Source organism: Anomalospiza imberbis, chromosome 5, assembly GCF_031753505.1.
Source record: "Anomalospiza imberbis isolate Cuckoo-Finch-1a 21T00152 chromosome 5, ASM3175350v1, whole genome shotgun sequence".
Lineage (NCBI taxonomy): Eukaryota > Metazoa > Chordata > Aves > Passeriformes > Viduidae > Anomalospiza > Anomalospiza imberbis.
Window position 1 is genome coordinate 56,498,930 of NC_089685.1, and position 14,621 is coordinate 56,513,550.

Here is a 14,621-nt window from a genome sequence, read left to right on the forward strand (position 1 = left end):
TGCACTCTTGATTCGGAAAGGCCAGAAAAGGGTGGTACAGATTACAGGGGAAGAGCCACAAAGAATTTTTGTTCCGATAAAACAGGCTGATTTAGACTGGTTTTTACAACATTCTTCTGAATTACAAGCTAGCATTTTAGACTCTAATGCTGAAATTCAATTGTCACCGCTGTCTTCACCTATTTTACGTTGGGTCTCCTCACAGAATTGGCTGTTATGGCCAAAATATTGTGAAACACCATTGATTAATGCTGTTACTGTATTTACAGATGCAGGTCTCAAATCTCGAAAAGCTGCTCTTACCTGGAATGAACAAGGGCAATGGAATCATGTCATAATAGAGGGTCAGGAATCAGATACTCTACAGACATCGGCACTTTTAGCAATTTTGTGTGCATTTTGTCGATGGATGCATGATCCTATAAATGTTGTGTCTCATTCTTTGTATGCAGTTGGGGTAACGCAGCGTATTGAGGATTCTTTGTTGCGAGAAGTGCAAAATCAGCACTTGAATGCACTTTTCGCACAGTTGCAGTCTGCAATGACAAAGATCTGCTCCATATGCTATTTTTCACATCAGGAGTCATAAGTGGGTGGAAGGCTTAGGAGAAGGTAATGCTCGTGCTGATAGACTGGTGTCAATAACTGTACCTATGGACAATTTTACAAAAGCAATGCCAATGCCTCGTTTCATCAAAATGCAAAAGGGCTACAGTGTTGCTTTGATATTACAATGGAAGCAGCCCGAGGAATTGTCAGAGCATGTCCAGACTGCAGTCATCACAATGGACCGGGTCTCGGCCTGGGGGTAAATCCTCGAGGTTTAGGCCCTTTGAATTGTGGCAAATGGATGTGACTCATGTAGCTGAATTTGGGTGTTTACGTTATGTCCATGTAGTTATTGATACTTACAGTCATTTCATTTGGGCTTCTCCACAAGCTGGAGATAAAGCAGTTCATGTTATTGGACATTTAACACTGTGTTTTGCTATTTTAGGGGTACCTGGAGTTATCAAAACAGATAATGGACCTGCATATGTAGGGAAGAAGGTTAATCGCTTTTTGCAATTATGGGGTGTTAAGCATGTTACAGGTATACCACACTCTCCTACAGGTCAAGCCATTGTAGAAAGGGCAAATCAAACTTTAAAACAATACCTTGCAAAATTTAAAACAATTACTGATCCACAGGAGAGATTGGCAAAAGCATTATTCACTTTAAATAATCTTTGTATATTTGGTGTTCATGATATGCCCCCTGCATTTGTACATGGGACACTTGCAAAACAAAATGATGCAGAAAAATCAATAACTGTAATGTATAGATATCCTGCTACAGGGATTTGGTCAGGACCAGCACCTGTAAATTACATGAGTAGAGGTCATATGTGTGTATCTGAACCTACAGGTCCCTTGTGGGTTCCTAGCAAGTGGACATGTCCAGCTACAATATGGCCACCTCCAGCACCTCCACAGCCACCGCTGACACTTCCACCGATGAACGAAAGCTCCACTGAAGATGACTACGTCTTGAGCTTATTTGTCAGGAATTAAATGATGTTTTAAAGACTAATATTCTTTGGACTAAACATAACCTAGGAGGAGGACACTGTTTCTAGACAGAATGATATCTTTGATTTTGCTACTGTTAATTTTGTTATATGCTGATGCTTGGGCTCCTGCCCAGCCAAAAACAAACATATGGGTCACTTTGGCTAATTTGACAAATCAGAGTACTATCTGTCTGTTATTATCCTCATCTGGAAATCCATTTTCTACCTGTTTAGTAGGGGGTACCTGTCGAAAATTGGCCTTGCCCTCAGAAGATACCAACCTGTAAGGTAACACAGCCTCAATATAATGTGGATAACTGGGATTCTTGGGATCCTTACCTTCCTCTTGCTCCTCTTGAGCCACAAGAGTTAGAGCTTTTGGGATCAGTGAAGGCTGATGCATGCATTATTTTTAATTGGGCTAGTGTACAGCAACAGAATCTCAACAGCAGGTATTCAATTTCAGCAAATTCCAGCCTTCCAATATATAGAAATTCCTCTTATTGGTGTAACTACACTTTAGCACATGTTTCAATTTCCTCTACATCTCCACTGCAGGCCATGCTATATTATGCTGGGCCATGCAATATGTAGCCAGGCCATGTGATATAACGCTGGGCCATGCTATATGAGTCTGGGCCATGCGATATATGGCTGGGGTATGCAATATGTGGGCAGGTCATGCTATATGAAGCCAGGCCATGCAATATGAGGCTAGGCCATGTTTTGTTATGCTGGGACATCCAATTTGTAGCCACACCATGCTATATGAAGCAGGGCCATGCAATATGAGACCACGTCATGCTTTATGAAGCCAGGCCATCCTATATTATGCTGGGTCATGCAATATGTAGCCGGGCCATGCTATATGAAGCCAGACCATGCTATATGATTGTAGGCCATGTGATATGAGGCCAGGGCATGCGATATGAGGCTGGGCCATGCTATATTATGCTGGGTCATGCAATATGTCACCTGGCCTTGTGATATAAGGCTGGGCCATGCTATATGAGTCTGGGCCATGCAATATGTAGGCAGGTCATGCTATTTGAAGCCAGGCCATGCTATATGAGTCTGGGCCATGCAATATGCTATATGAGTCTGGGCCATGCAATATGTAGCTAGGCCATGTGATATAAGGCTGGGCCATGCTATATGAGTCTGCGCCATGCTGTATTTTGCTGGGCCATACAATATATAGCCAGGCCATGATATTTGAAGCCGGGCCATGTGATATGAGGCAAGGCCATGCTATATTATGGTAGGCCATTCTTTATGAGACCAGGCCGTGCTATATGAGTCTGGGCCATGCGATATGAGGCTGGGCCATGCTATATGTAGGCGGGCCATGCTATATTTAGGCATGTCATGCTATATGAAGCCAGGCCATGCTATATGAGGCTAGGCCATGTTATGTTATGCTGGGCCATGCAATTTGTAGCCAGGCCATGCTATATGAGTCCAGGCCATGCTATAGTATTGTAGGCCATGCGATATGAGGCCAGGGCATGCAATATGAGGCTGGGCCATCCTATATTATGCTGGGTCATGCAATATGTAGCCGGGCCATGCTATATGAGTCCAGGCCATGCTATAGTATTGTAGACCATGCGATATGAGGCCAGGGCATGCAGTATGAGGCTGGGCCATGCTATATTATGCTGGGCCATGCAATATATAGTCTGGCCATGGTATATTATTGTAGGCCATGTGGTATGAGTCCACGTCATGCTGTATTTTGCTGGGCCATGCAATATGAGTCTAGGCCATGCTATATTATGCTGGGCCGTGCTATATGAAGCCAGGCCATGCAATATGAGGCTACGCCATGTAATATAAGGCTAGGCCATGCAATATGGAACCGGGTCATGTGATATGAGGCCAGGCCATGTGATACTATGCCTGGGCCATTCTATATTATTGTAGGCCAAGCTATATTAGAGTAGCCCATCCTATGTTAGATCGGCCCTTGTGATATATTTGAGCTTGACTTCTGTCTGTTGACTCCATTTATTCTATCTCTACAGACTGAATTAGTCAAGTGTTGGATGCTATATGAAGCCAGGCCATGTGATATTATGATAGGCCATGCCATATGAGGCTAGGCCATGCTGTATGAGGCTAGGCCATGCGATATGATGTTGGGCCATGCAATATGAGGCTGTGCCATGCTTTATTATTGTAGGCCATACTATATGAGGCCAGGCCATGCGCTGTTATGCTGGGCCATGTGATATGAGGCCAGGCCATGCAATATGAAGCTAGACCATGCAATATGAAACACAGACCGGTTTATTTTGTGACTTTTTCAGTATTTGAGCTTGACTTCTGTGTTGACTCCACATATTCTATCCCTACACACTGAATTAGTCAAGTGTCATATGCTATGTGAAGCCAGGCCATGCTATATGAGGCCAAGCCATGCGATATAGGACTGGGCCTGCTAAATTATTCCGGGCCATGCAATATGAGGCTAGGCCATAATATATTATTGTAGGTCATCCTATCTGAAGTCAGGCCATGAAATATAAGACTAGGCCATGTTATATTATGCCAGACCATGCAATATGAGGCTAGACCATGCTATATGAAGCCAGGCCATGCTATTTTATTGTAGGTCATGCTATATGAAACTAGTTCATGCAATATTATGCTGGGCCATGGGATATGGTATCGGGCTATGCTATATGAGGCCTGGCAATGCGATATAAGGCTAGGCCATCCTATATGAAGCCAGGGCATGCGATATGAGGCCAGGCCATGTTATATGATGCCAGGCCTTGTGATATGATGCCGAGCCATGCGATAGTATGTTGGGCCATGCAATATGAAGCTAGGCCATGCTATAGTACTGTGGGCCATGCCATATGAAGCCAGGGCATGCGGTATTATGCCAGGCCATGTGATGTGAAGCCAGGCCATGCAATTTTATGCTTTGTCATGTGATATGCGGCTAGGCTGTGCAATTTGAAACACAGATTCGTTTATGTTGCGACTTTTTCAGTATTTGAGCTTGATATACGATGTGTTGACTTCATGTATTCTATCCCTACAAACTGAATTAGTCAAGTGTCAGCTGCTTTATGAAGCCAGGCCATGTGATTTTATGGTAGGCCATGTGATGTGAGGCCAGGGCATGCTATATTATCCCGGGCCATGCAATATGAGGCTCGGCCATGTTATATCATTGTAGGCCATGCAATATTATGCTTGGCCATGTGATATAAGGCTAGGCCATGCAATATAAAGCACAGATTTGTTTATGTTGTGACTTTTTCACAACATAACAAAGTTATGTTCAGTAACTTTGTATTTGAGTATTTGAGCTTGACTTCTGTTTTCTCCACATACTCTAGCCCTACAAATTGAATTAGTCAAGTGTTAGATGGGAGTGGTAAAAAGCAACACTGTGTATAAATAACCCTGGCATTTTTTGTTGGTTATAGAATGGTAACTATCAGGCTTTCTTGCGCAAATTTTATGTTCTTCATGCTGTATTTATTTTAGATTCATCAACTTTGTAAAATTGCTTCTTATTTGCCTCTTGCAATATGAATGTAGCCATTCAATTTATTGTTGCAGAATTTTTGATGTGTGTCAGTTACTGAACAATAATTGAGAATTGAGGAATTTGTAAAGGATTAAGATTATGTTTTTCAAAAACATATCAAATACTGGAAAATATTTTTCATTAATATTACAGTAACCTGAAGCTGGAAGGAAATGCTAGCCCTTTTTCTTCTTAATATTGTAATTGTATAATACGATGTTTACTAAATTTAAACTAGACAGCTGCTCTGTCCTTCAAAACACTTTCTGAAAAGAATACAATGGCATATGCAGACTACAGCTTCCTCACAAGGGGAAGAGGAGGTGCAGACTCTGATCTCTTCTCTCAAGTGACCAGGAATAGGACACAAGGGAATGGCATGAAGCTTTGTGAGGGGTTTAGGTTCGATATTAGGAAAAAGATGTTCACCTGAATGCAGATTGGGCACAGGAACAGACCCCAGGGTAATGGTCACACTACCAAGCCTGACAGAATTCAAGAAATGTTTGGACAATGCTCTCTGGCGCATGGTGTGATTCTCGGGGTGTCCTGTGCAGGTCCAGGAGTTGGACTTGATGGTCCTTGTGGGTCCCTTCCAACTCAGCATATTCTATATATATAATTCTACTTAGAGTCAGTGAGCTGAGGCATAATCTTGAAGCATACAAACCTTGTAAATATCTATGTATGTAGTCATATTTTATGGTAAATATTTTAAAGTACAAAGTAGATTAACGCTAGAAAGAGAGTCAGGCTTGTTAGTTTGCCCTGTTAAATCTCCTTTTCTTTCCCACTCTGTTACCTGACCCAAATAAATTGCAGTTTTGGAGTGATAGACAATGGGGAAAACTTGGTCTTTTTGGCTTTTGAAGGGAATAATGAGGATTAAAGCAAAGCTATATATGTCTAGGCATATTGAACCAGAAAGAACAACTGTATTTCTGTAAATGAATGAGGTATTTTTTGCCAAATTATCTGTGTATTCACTTGGCCAACAGCAGTACCATGAAGAGATATCCAAGTTGCATCTCAGTGATAAGCTTGAGTCTGTTACCCGATATGTAGAAAAGCAGGATCTGATCAAAGTGGCATCAATGTGACTGAATTTTGTGGATGAAGTCCTCTGTGAAAGGAGGTTTCTGGGAAGATTATTCTCTTTCCTTCTGTCTAAATCTGAGAATTTGAGTTAGAAGAAAATTATACCTCTAAGGGTTAAATCTCATCTGCAAGGTTTAATCTTGCTTGTGCTAAGAAGAAAAGTAGACTTGCATAATGCAAACCTTTTAATCAGAGAAGTGTCTGTAAACCTCTTATTCGACAAATCACTCCTGCTATCTATTTATGTAGCAATATTTATTTTATAACAGTGTTTATTAATTGTTCTTTTCTCTGATGATTTAACTGAAGCACCTGTTCAGCTCAAATTGATTTAAATTCGCCTGTGCTGTTGTGATAGAATTATAAGCTAAAAATACAGTTGTATTGTAGTTATCTGCTACATCTTTCAATACAATTTGTATAATCTAGTGCACTTTCAAATGGAAGCGAGGGCAGAATTTGTCTTGCAGTACCTATAGCATCTACGGTCAATTATACAGAAAGTACAACACTTGACCCAAAATTCTCAGCTGATATGAAGCTGTAACTTAAGAATAAGCTGAGGAAATGTTTCCTGTGACTTGAACTAAATGGGTATGTTTTGGCAAGTGAGGAGTTAGACACTGGCATTCAGTGGTGAAATGGCTTTGTTTTGTAAATAAATGTGAAATCTGAAATAGTACTTGATATTCCCCTTTCATATATAAATATAGAAGATGAGCTGCAGAAGTATGAAAATTGAGTGTAGTAGCTGTGACACCCACTCAAAACAGTGGAGTCTATCAGAAGACAGGGGTAACTTAAGACAGAAAACTTTAATTTGAAGCCCTAGCATTTAATGCCTTTCTGAAAGAGCTGAAAGTAATATTTTTGAATTATTTTAGTACTTTTAATAGAATAATAAATGATTATTCTTGAAAGCCCTTATGATTTGTAAATGATTATCTGATTTTCTTTTTAATGTGAGAATTTTCTGGTATTTTAAGTGAAAAGAATGGGAAAGCTCATTATTGTGCAAGTCTTGCTGGTGTTGTCTTTCAATTTGTAAATAATAGAAGCTAATGGCAGATTGGTATTTGCAGATGAAGCAATCTTCAATTAAATCCCAGTTTGCCTGTACGTATAAAAATGACTTGAGTGAAAAGAGTGGTCATCATTCCCATGCAATTCCAGCCTGCAAACATCCTGTACCAAAGCAACATTTAAAAGCTGGAAAGCCCACAGGTAAGCTGTGGTAGGATTGAATAACTGAATGTGATGGGTAATACTTTAAATGCTCTCCAAAAAGCCTTTAGTATAACTGAAATGTTTTCAAGGAAAGGATCAAAAATGTCTCATTGTTCTCAATGTCTTATATGCCAGTTAAATCTTTTTGCAATAGAATTGTAATGCCAATCTTTTGAAAATACATTTGAAAAGTATGTTGATGCTATCTTGAGTGACATATGTTGCATATATGACATATTTGTTCTTGTTCTACAAAAGTAAGCCAAGTGCAATTTATATTTTTGCCATTAAAAGTGGGGGGAAATTTGTTTTACTGCACTACAAACTATATAATATATAAAATTTCTATGCCCTTTAACCCTCTCTTCCAATATCCTAAAGTTATAAATCCTCTTCCCTACGTTAGTTCTTACTTGTTTTTGAGCAATGTAATTTTAAATTGGCAGTGCACTTATGAACATATAGCAAATTTAATAGCAATGACCAGCATAGCTTTGTTTTATTGGCAAAACATTATTTCTTATTAAAAAAAAATAACATGGCAGTCCTTATAGAAAAAGGATGTATGTTCCCAGGTAACTTTTTATTTCCTCACATATGTTTTTGATATTCTTACATGACAGAAGGTCCAAATTCATATCTTGATGTACCAGGGCTTGGAACTATTTCTGAAAGTGTTCACCAGACTAGAAGCCGTACAGAAATGGGAAAGCTGAGTTGTCAGCCAAGGAACAAGAACTCTGAGAATGAACAGATGGATTTGAATAATGACAAAATAATCTGTGACAAGGAAAGTGAACCATCTTTGCAAAAAAATACTAAAAGACTTAAGACTTCAAACAGCTTTAAGAAGGAATTGGACAGCAGAATTGGTGGAAAAAGAAAACAGACCAAAACTGCAAGTAAGAATAAGTTGATTGCTGGTCAGGCAAAATTAACTCGCTTTTTTCAACTCTAAGTTTGTTTTCACATATGTGGTATGTTGACAGTTGTAAAATTTTGCAAAAAAAGGGTGAAATTTACTAGTTACTTCCTTTCATACATAAATAATTGAAAGTAGCTTGTGTATTATACTAGACAACTACTTACAAGTCTGGATTATGCTGAAGTATTTTATTTTTGAATAACAGTACATTGTTAATAATTACACTGTTATTTTGGGTAATGAATTATGTATCCCTCTACAATGCAATGGGGAATTATTTTTGGATATGTATGTACAGTTTCACTAACACTTAGTTACTTCAAATTACATTAAATTCAGAATAAAATGTTTAATCTTCAGAGAAGGTGGTGGAGATATGTGGTTTTCACACTTGCCAACAAGGTCGATAGACTCTTCCCAGCATACACCTGAGGACTACAGGAGAAAAAAAGAGCTTGAAATTTTAAATCATCAAAGCCAGATTTCTTATGGCTTCTGGAAATATTAATTTAACCAATGCTCCATCCCCCAAATCATAACAGTCATGGAAGTCTCTAAAAGAACCTTTATCAAATTGCTATATTGATATTGCAGTGTACTTTACCAGAATGAAATAATTTTTTGTGTAAAAATAAAATATATTTACTGTCAAAATCTCTTCTTCCTATAGGGAATTTAGCTGAATTTTCTTCATCTGTAGTCTCTCTTTCCTGTATTGACTCAATATTTTGAATTTCAGTGTCAGCTGGAAAAGCCATGGCTCCCTTCATTGCCGGATAAGGTAGTTGCTTTCTACCTAAGTTGATTGGCTTAATGTGATTGAAGAAATCATGTCTGGAACCTCTGTCCTGTTTTGAGGGCAGACAAGAAGTTAATCTTTATTTAAAGTCAATTGCATCACATTTTGTTCTTTATGCTTCAACAGTGCTTTTTATGTTTCAAAATCATACCTTATTAGTAATGACCTGTATTACATCTTTGGCCAAAATGGTTTAATGGACATAATTAAATAATGAGTCTTGTGTTTGGCAAAGTTAAAAACCTGTTGCTGCATATAGGAACATCATCAAATATAAATATAAGTTTCTTCTTATCCCTTCCCCCCACTCCCATCCTCCAAATTTTGGCTACTATTTGTGAAAATCAGATTTAATTAAACTCTCCAAGTTACACATTTAGAATCTTGGCATTAGCTATATAGAGTTGAATTTTTTTTTCTTGACTATGTAGTGTTAAAATTATATTTTTATATTTACCTGGTTATTGCTTTAAATTGTTGTACTTGTTTTCTAAAGGGATATAAATTAATTTCAATTTTACAATTAAGCCAAAATTTAAAACTGAACTCACCAAAAACTTCATGTTTCCAGCATTCTTATCATTGAAAACACTGCTGTCTTCAGTCTTGTAGTGCTTCAGCAAAGGTATAGCTCCCCTACTCATACTTTTGTCTCCATTTTGTAGAGTTTTTCCTAGATTTAATGCAGCTAGCAACATATCTTCATCTTCTACCTCTTGCAGAGACTTTGAAACTGAGAGTAGAAAACCTTGAGAAAAAAGAGAGAGAAGGGAGAGAATTAGGATATATGATGAGATCCACATTTTTTAGTTATTTAACACTTGCTTAGAGGTTTGGCACTTCTTAATTTCTAAGAAAGCTTTTCCAGTGGTAAATAATTGTGTTTTCCATTTCTGGAATGGCACACTTTATATATTTTACAGGTTGAATGGAAACTACTTCAGTGGCTGATGAGTTCATGCTTTTAAAATGACTCATTTTAAGGAGTAACCTTTTCCATAATCCTTCTAATCCCACCTGTTTAGAACTAAAACATTTCTTTGTCATACCTAATTTGTTTCTTTGTGTGTTTTTAGAACAGATTAGTTCCTTTTGGTGGATCAGTACAACAAAGTTCACAGAAAAATTGATGTCCATTTGTGTTGTTTATAAAGCCTTACCTCTGGTTAAGGCAATTTAAGAAGAGGAGCTAATCTACATAAATCAGCAGGACTGTTGTAATGCTGTGATGCATCATGTTTTTGATCAAAACTGGATTCACTAAAGAGCTGAAATTCTGGAAATTTGATGATAGCTTGGACTGCTTCTGTGTTAAAGCTAAAATAATTAATGTGTATTTTGATGTCTGTTATGTCAGGTTGCATTAACAGAGCTAATGGCTAGAAATATTTATTAGTACCTAATTAACTATGTTTGTATTTTCTTACTGAAAGTGGACCTTTCTCTGCTACAAATATAGCATAGTCAAATATGCTTGCTAAGAATGTAGAAAGAAAAGTAAACTCCAGTTTTTCATTTAAAATGTCTTTGAAATGTATCTGCTACCCTGTGGAAGGAAATATAGGAGTTTCTGCATACTGTTGTCTTGTTACTGTTTGATGGGGCTGTGTTTTTTTGTTTGTTTGTTTGTTTTTGTTGTTGTTGTTGTTGTTGTTGGCTGTTTTTGTTTGGTTTGGGGTTTTCTGCCTTATCTGGGAACTGAATAGGGCCAGCTGAAATTTAGCTAATGTTTTAATGTCAGTGATAGAAACCACACATTCATTGACTGTGTGCCTCTTAGCTAGTACTTCATGTTTTATCCTTTAGCTTAGTGCAGGGAACCATGCTGCTATTCAAGGAAAAGCACTAGGAAACTGGTCACTGTTCCCTGCTAAACTTCCTGGAAAAGCACCTGCCTTGCCAAAGTAACTTCTTGGTAAGGTATTTCATGGGAAAATGTCGTGCCAGACTAAGCAGATTTTTTTTGATTAAGGAACATTTTTGGTGTACCCTCTTTTCTCCAAATGAGAAAAGTGCATTTAATCCTTTCTGGGCAAAGCATCTCTCACAAACAGAATTGTTGCTTTTCATTGTTTTCATTTCCTTGCTGTAGAGCCTGTACTTGCCTTTGGATAATTGAAGTGGTTTTTTTTTCCTTTGACTTTAACTGCCTGGCCACAGAGGAGACAAATTTGAGAGTTGATTATACATGGTTTAATACTTCTCATTCAATCTGTTTGCTAATTTTTGCTTCACATTAAATATGTCTACAGTTTTGCTCAATTAAGAAAGCAAAAGCCATGTATGCTCTCTTGCAGGTACTTTTCATTTAGCTCAGCCTTGACAGAACAAGAGGAGTGCTTTGGAGCTGTGTTGGCAGCAAGCTGTTCTTTTTCATATGTTGGTCTATCATTAAGAGTTGGAAAACAAGCTATCAACCCAGTAATTGGGTAGGTGACAGGAGCTTCTGCTCCTCTGAAGCTCTGGCACCCACAGGTGTGCAGCATCTCACATGGGGCTCACTTTCAAATGCTTCTGTCATGCAATGCAAAGCACAGCTCCAATGAGTACAACTGACCTGGATCATTCAGAAAGTCCATCTACAGCATCTGGCTGGTTTTCTGCCATGAGACACAAGCTGATGTCTGTGAAAGAATATGGAGTCAGGGCAAACTTATGGTACTTGCCCCAGGATCTTCTACTGCTTCTTGAAGTAGTTGTTAATTTTTAAGGATTGTTGAAGATCCAAGGTGATTCTAGTGATAACGAGTATAAACGTCTAACAGGGCTGCCAAGAAATCCAGAGCAATGTCTGTAAATTCAATGGCTTATCAAGTGCTCTGAACAGGCAGAAAACATTTTTACACCTGCAGATATGCTATATGTGTGCTGTGTACAGCTCTTCATAATGCCTTGGGGAATCCTAGCACACTGATATCTGCACTTTTATTTCTTCCTCCTGCAATTTTCAATTTTAGTAAAAATGTAAAATGTTTTAATACATCAGCTTCTATGTTTTACCATTATTTTGACTTTTTTTTTTAAATTTATAAATAGTATTGTTAACCCAGTAGTGCTTTCAGAACAATAACAATTACTTTAAGGAATTTCACTTGCTTCCACTTTGGATTTAGTCACAACAAAATATGAACTCTTAACATCAGAAATCCCATGTGGTATATGTAATTAAATAAAACCTAGGTGATAACATGCCTGGACTTTCTCTGTACTTGTTTGAATTCTTTTAGGAATGGGTTACAAAACAATTGCAATAGTTTCATTTTGTCTTGTAACTACTGTAATTACCGTGTACAAGTGCTTGAACCTAATTCCTAGTATTGACTGGAGACTAAATGAAGCAGGTATGTATTGTATAAAGTCAATTATTTTCTATTAACAGAATTGAAAAACTTCACAATGCAAGAGAAACTTTTATTTAAGCAACCTTAATAAATCATTTTGGACAATCTTAAAATAGCACAAAACCAATTGGTCAATGTTAATTTTGCTACTTCTGATTTTAAAGGTGGGATTTGTTTTGTTTGTTTTATTTTTAGTTTGGATCTTGTAAATTTTATACAAACAGCTGTATTTTAGTCTGATTTGTGGAAATACTAATCCCTTCTTGTGTATTGTTCTATCTAAATACCTCAGTGTTTCAGTTCCAAGCCCTTCCCACCAAACCTAACAAGCAGGTGTTAAAGTGGAGTTTCTCTGTGTTAAAAATGGAAAGAGTGTATCAGCAGTTCACAGGGCAGATAAGAGGTAATTAGTACACTTCATTATTCACTGTAGGAAATTAAGACTCTTGCCTAGCACTGTTTTGTTGTTCCTCCTGCTGAATTGGTAGTCACCTGGAATCAGCAAATTGATTTAGCATGAAATAGGCACAGTGCTGCATATAAGAGATCAGCTCTGGACTTGTGCAGGAGCACAGCTCTAAATATTTGGAGAACCTATATGTCATCTTCCATAAATGTGTCAGGAGAATGTACGAGAAAAGGGTGGGCATGAAACACCACAAACTAAATGACTTTTACCAAATTTCTGCCCAAGATCCAGGGTATCCATTTCAGTCCTCTGTTGAATTATAGTCTGTGCATTTATAGAATGAAATGTTATATTTGTGTTACAAATTAACTTCACAGTTGGGAAGACATTAAAAATATTTTATGCTGTTTGTTTTGAAAGGCATTTCAGAATTTCAGTTGAAGCAAGTACATGAAAATGTGAATATTTCTTGAGGAACTGTGCAGCAGTAGAAGAGAACAATTTGTGCATAGTTTCTTCTAGCAAAGTTAGTGACAAGCATATTGATCACTGTGTCTGTCCCTTTTTGGAATTATTTCTATTATATAAAATGGTCTGTTCTTGTAGGAAAGATTTGCTAATACACTATGTTTAGAATTAAGTGGTTCACTGTTTAAAAACAAATTAACCCCCCTGAAATATATCCCCCCTCCAACAACTAAGTTTCTTCTTCTGAAGGACCTTTTGCAAAGCAGTCCATATGTAAGTCTATTAAGGATGCCCAATTAATCAATGAAGTGGAAAGAGGAAAAGAGGGAGATTGCTCAAGCCATAGTAGCTTCTTAATTAAGAAAAAAAGCAGTGGTGATAGTGAAATATTCTGTTTTCCTGTAAAAATCTGCATTTATGAGAGAAATACCTGTGGACAAAGCACACTCAATTATTCTGTAACCAACCAACAGCAGGAACTTCCTTATGGGAACAATAAAGAGGATAAAAAAGACTGGGCCCCTTTACTTTGCAGGCAGAAAAGAGGATTTCAGCCAAGAAAAAAATACAGGAAAAAGCAAGAGGTGCAACTGCAATTTTGAGCTTCATTTGAGCACAGGATGTCTGTGAGAGGTTTTGAAGCTGGCTATCCATTGCAAGGCTGCTAAAATTCTGTGTTTTCTATTCTTCACCATTACTGTTCATACGGTTTTGATAGTGCTGAGGGGAGTGATTTAGTTTGCATAACTAACATGAAGGGAGGAATACTTTTTTTAGGAATATTGATTCTTGACAGCTCTTTACCAATGGTGCAGGAACCATTGCAAGGCCCCTAAAGGGCAGTGAATGCTCTTGCTGGTACACAGTGATGGTAAGACTGACCACAGCTGGTGTTTGAGAGGAGCAGAGCAGCAGTTCTTCTCTTTGCTATTGTCTGAAAGGGGTGTGGGTAAGGTAAATGAATGTTATTATCAATATTGTTCATATTATCCATGGATCCTATTGATGATGTAGTTGTGTCCTACACAAACACAAGTCAGTCCAGGTTCTCTTACCGAGCTGGATTCTTAGAGTCATTTTGCATGATAAGATGTAGCTCTTGTGTAGATAGAAGAACGAATCCAACTCTGCTCAATTTCTTTTTAGCAGAGCAGTTGTTCAGTAAATTGGCACTTCATCAAAACACAAATAATTTACTGTTTGTCACCTGAGGTTTTTTACCAAAAATTACAGGGTTTTTTTTGTTTGGTT

The 14,621-nt window shown here is 37.8% G+C and overlaps 2 protein-coding genes across 6 annotated transcripts in view; one reads left to right on the forward strand and one right to left on the reverse strand.

The window, feature by feature from the left end:
- PARPBP (PARP1 binding protein) overlaps positions 1 to 9,240 on the forward strand; it is a 49,248-nt gene extending 40,008 nt beyond the window's left edge. For 3 of the 5 annotated variants that reach the window (XM_068190969.1, XM_068190974.1, XM_068190970.1), the window contains 2 exons: positions 7,284 to 7,425; positions 8,052 to 8,717. In XM_068190969.1, coding sequence (XP_068047070.1) covers positions 7,284 to 7,425; positions 8,052 to 8,386 — 477 coding nt within the window. In that variant the 3' untranslated portion in view covers positions 8,387 to 8,717. Of the gene's footprint in view, positions 1 to 7,283; positions 7,426 to 8,051; positions 8,718 to 9,092 lie in introns of those variants that run through there. The other 2 variants (XM_068190971.1, XM_068190972.1) reach the window with 2 other exon arrangements.
- On the reverse strand, positions 8,388 to 9,964 carry PMCH (pro-melanin concentrating hormone). Its single transcript, XM_068190977.1, has 3 exons — positions 9,704 to 9,964; positions 9,000 to 9,201; positions 8,388 to 8,788 (listed from the first exon to the last, which is right to left on the reverse strand). The coding sequence occupies exons 1-3, from the start codon at positions 9,953 to 9,955 to the stop codon at positions 8,739 to 8,741; spliced, it is 504 nt and encodes a 167-aa protein (XP_068047078.1). The 5' UTR covers positions 9,956 to 9,964; the 3' UTR covers positions 8,388 to 8,738.
- Between the last annotated feature and the right edge of the window lie 4,657 nt (positions 9,965 to 14,621).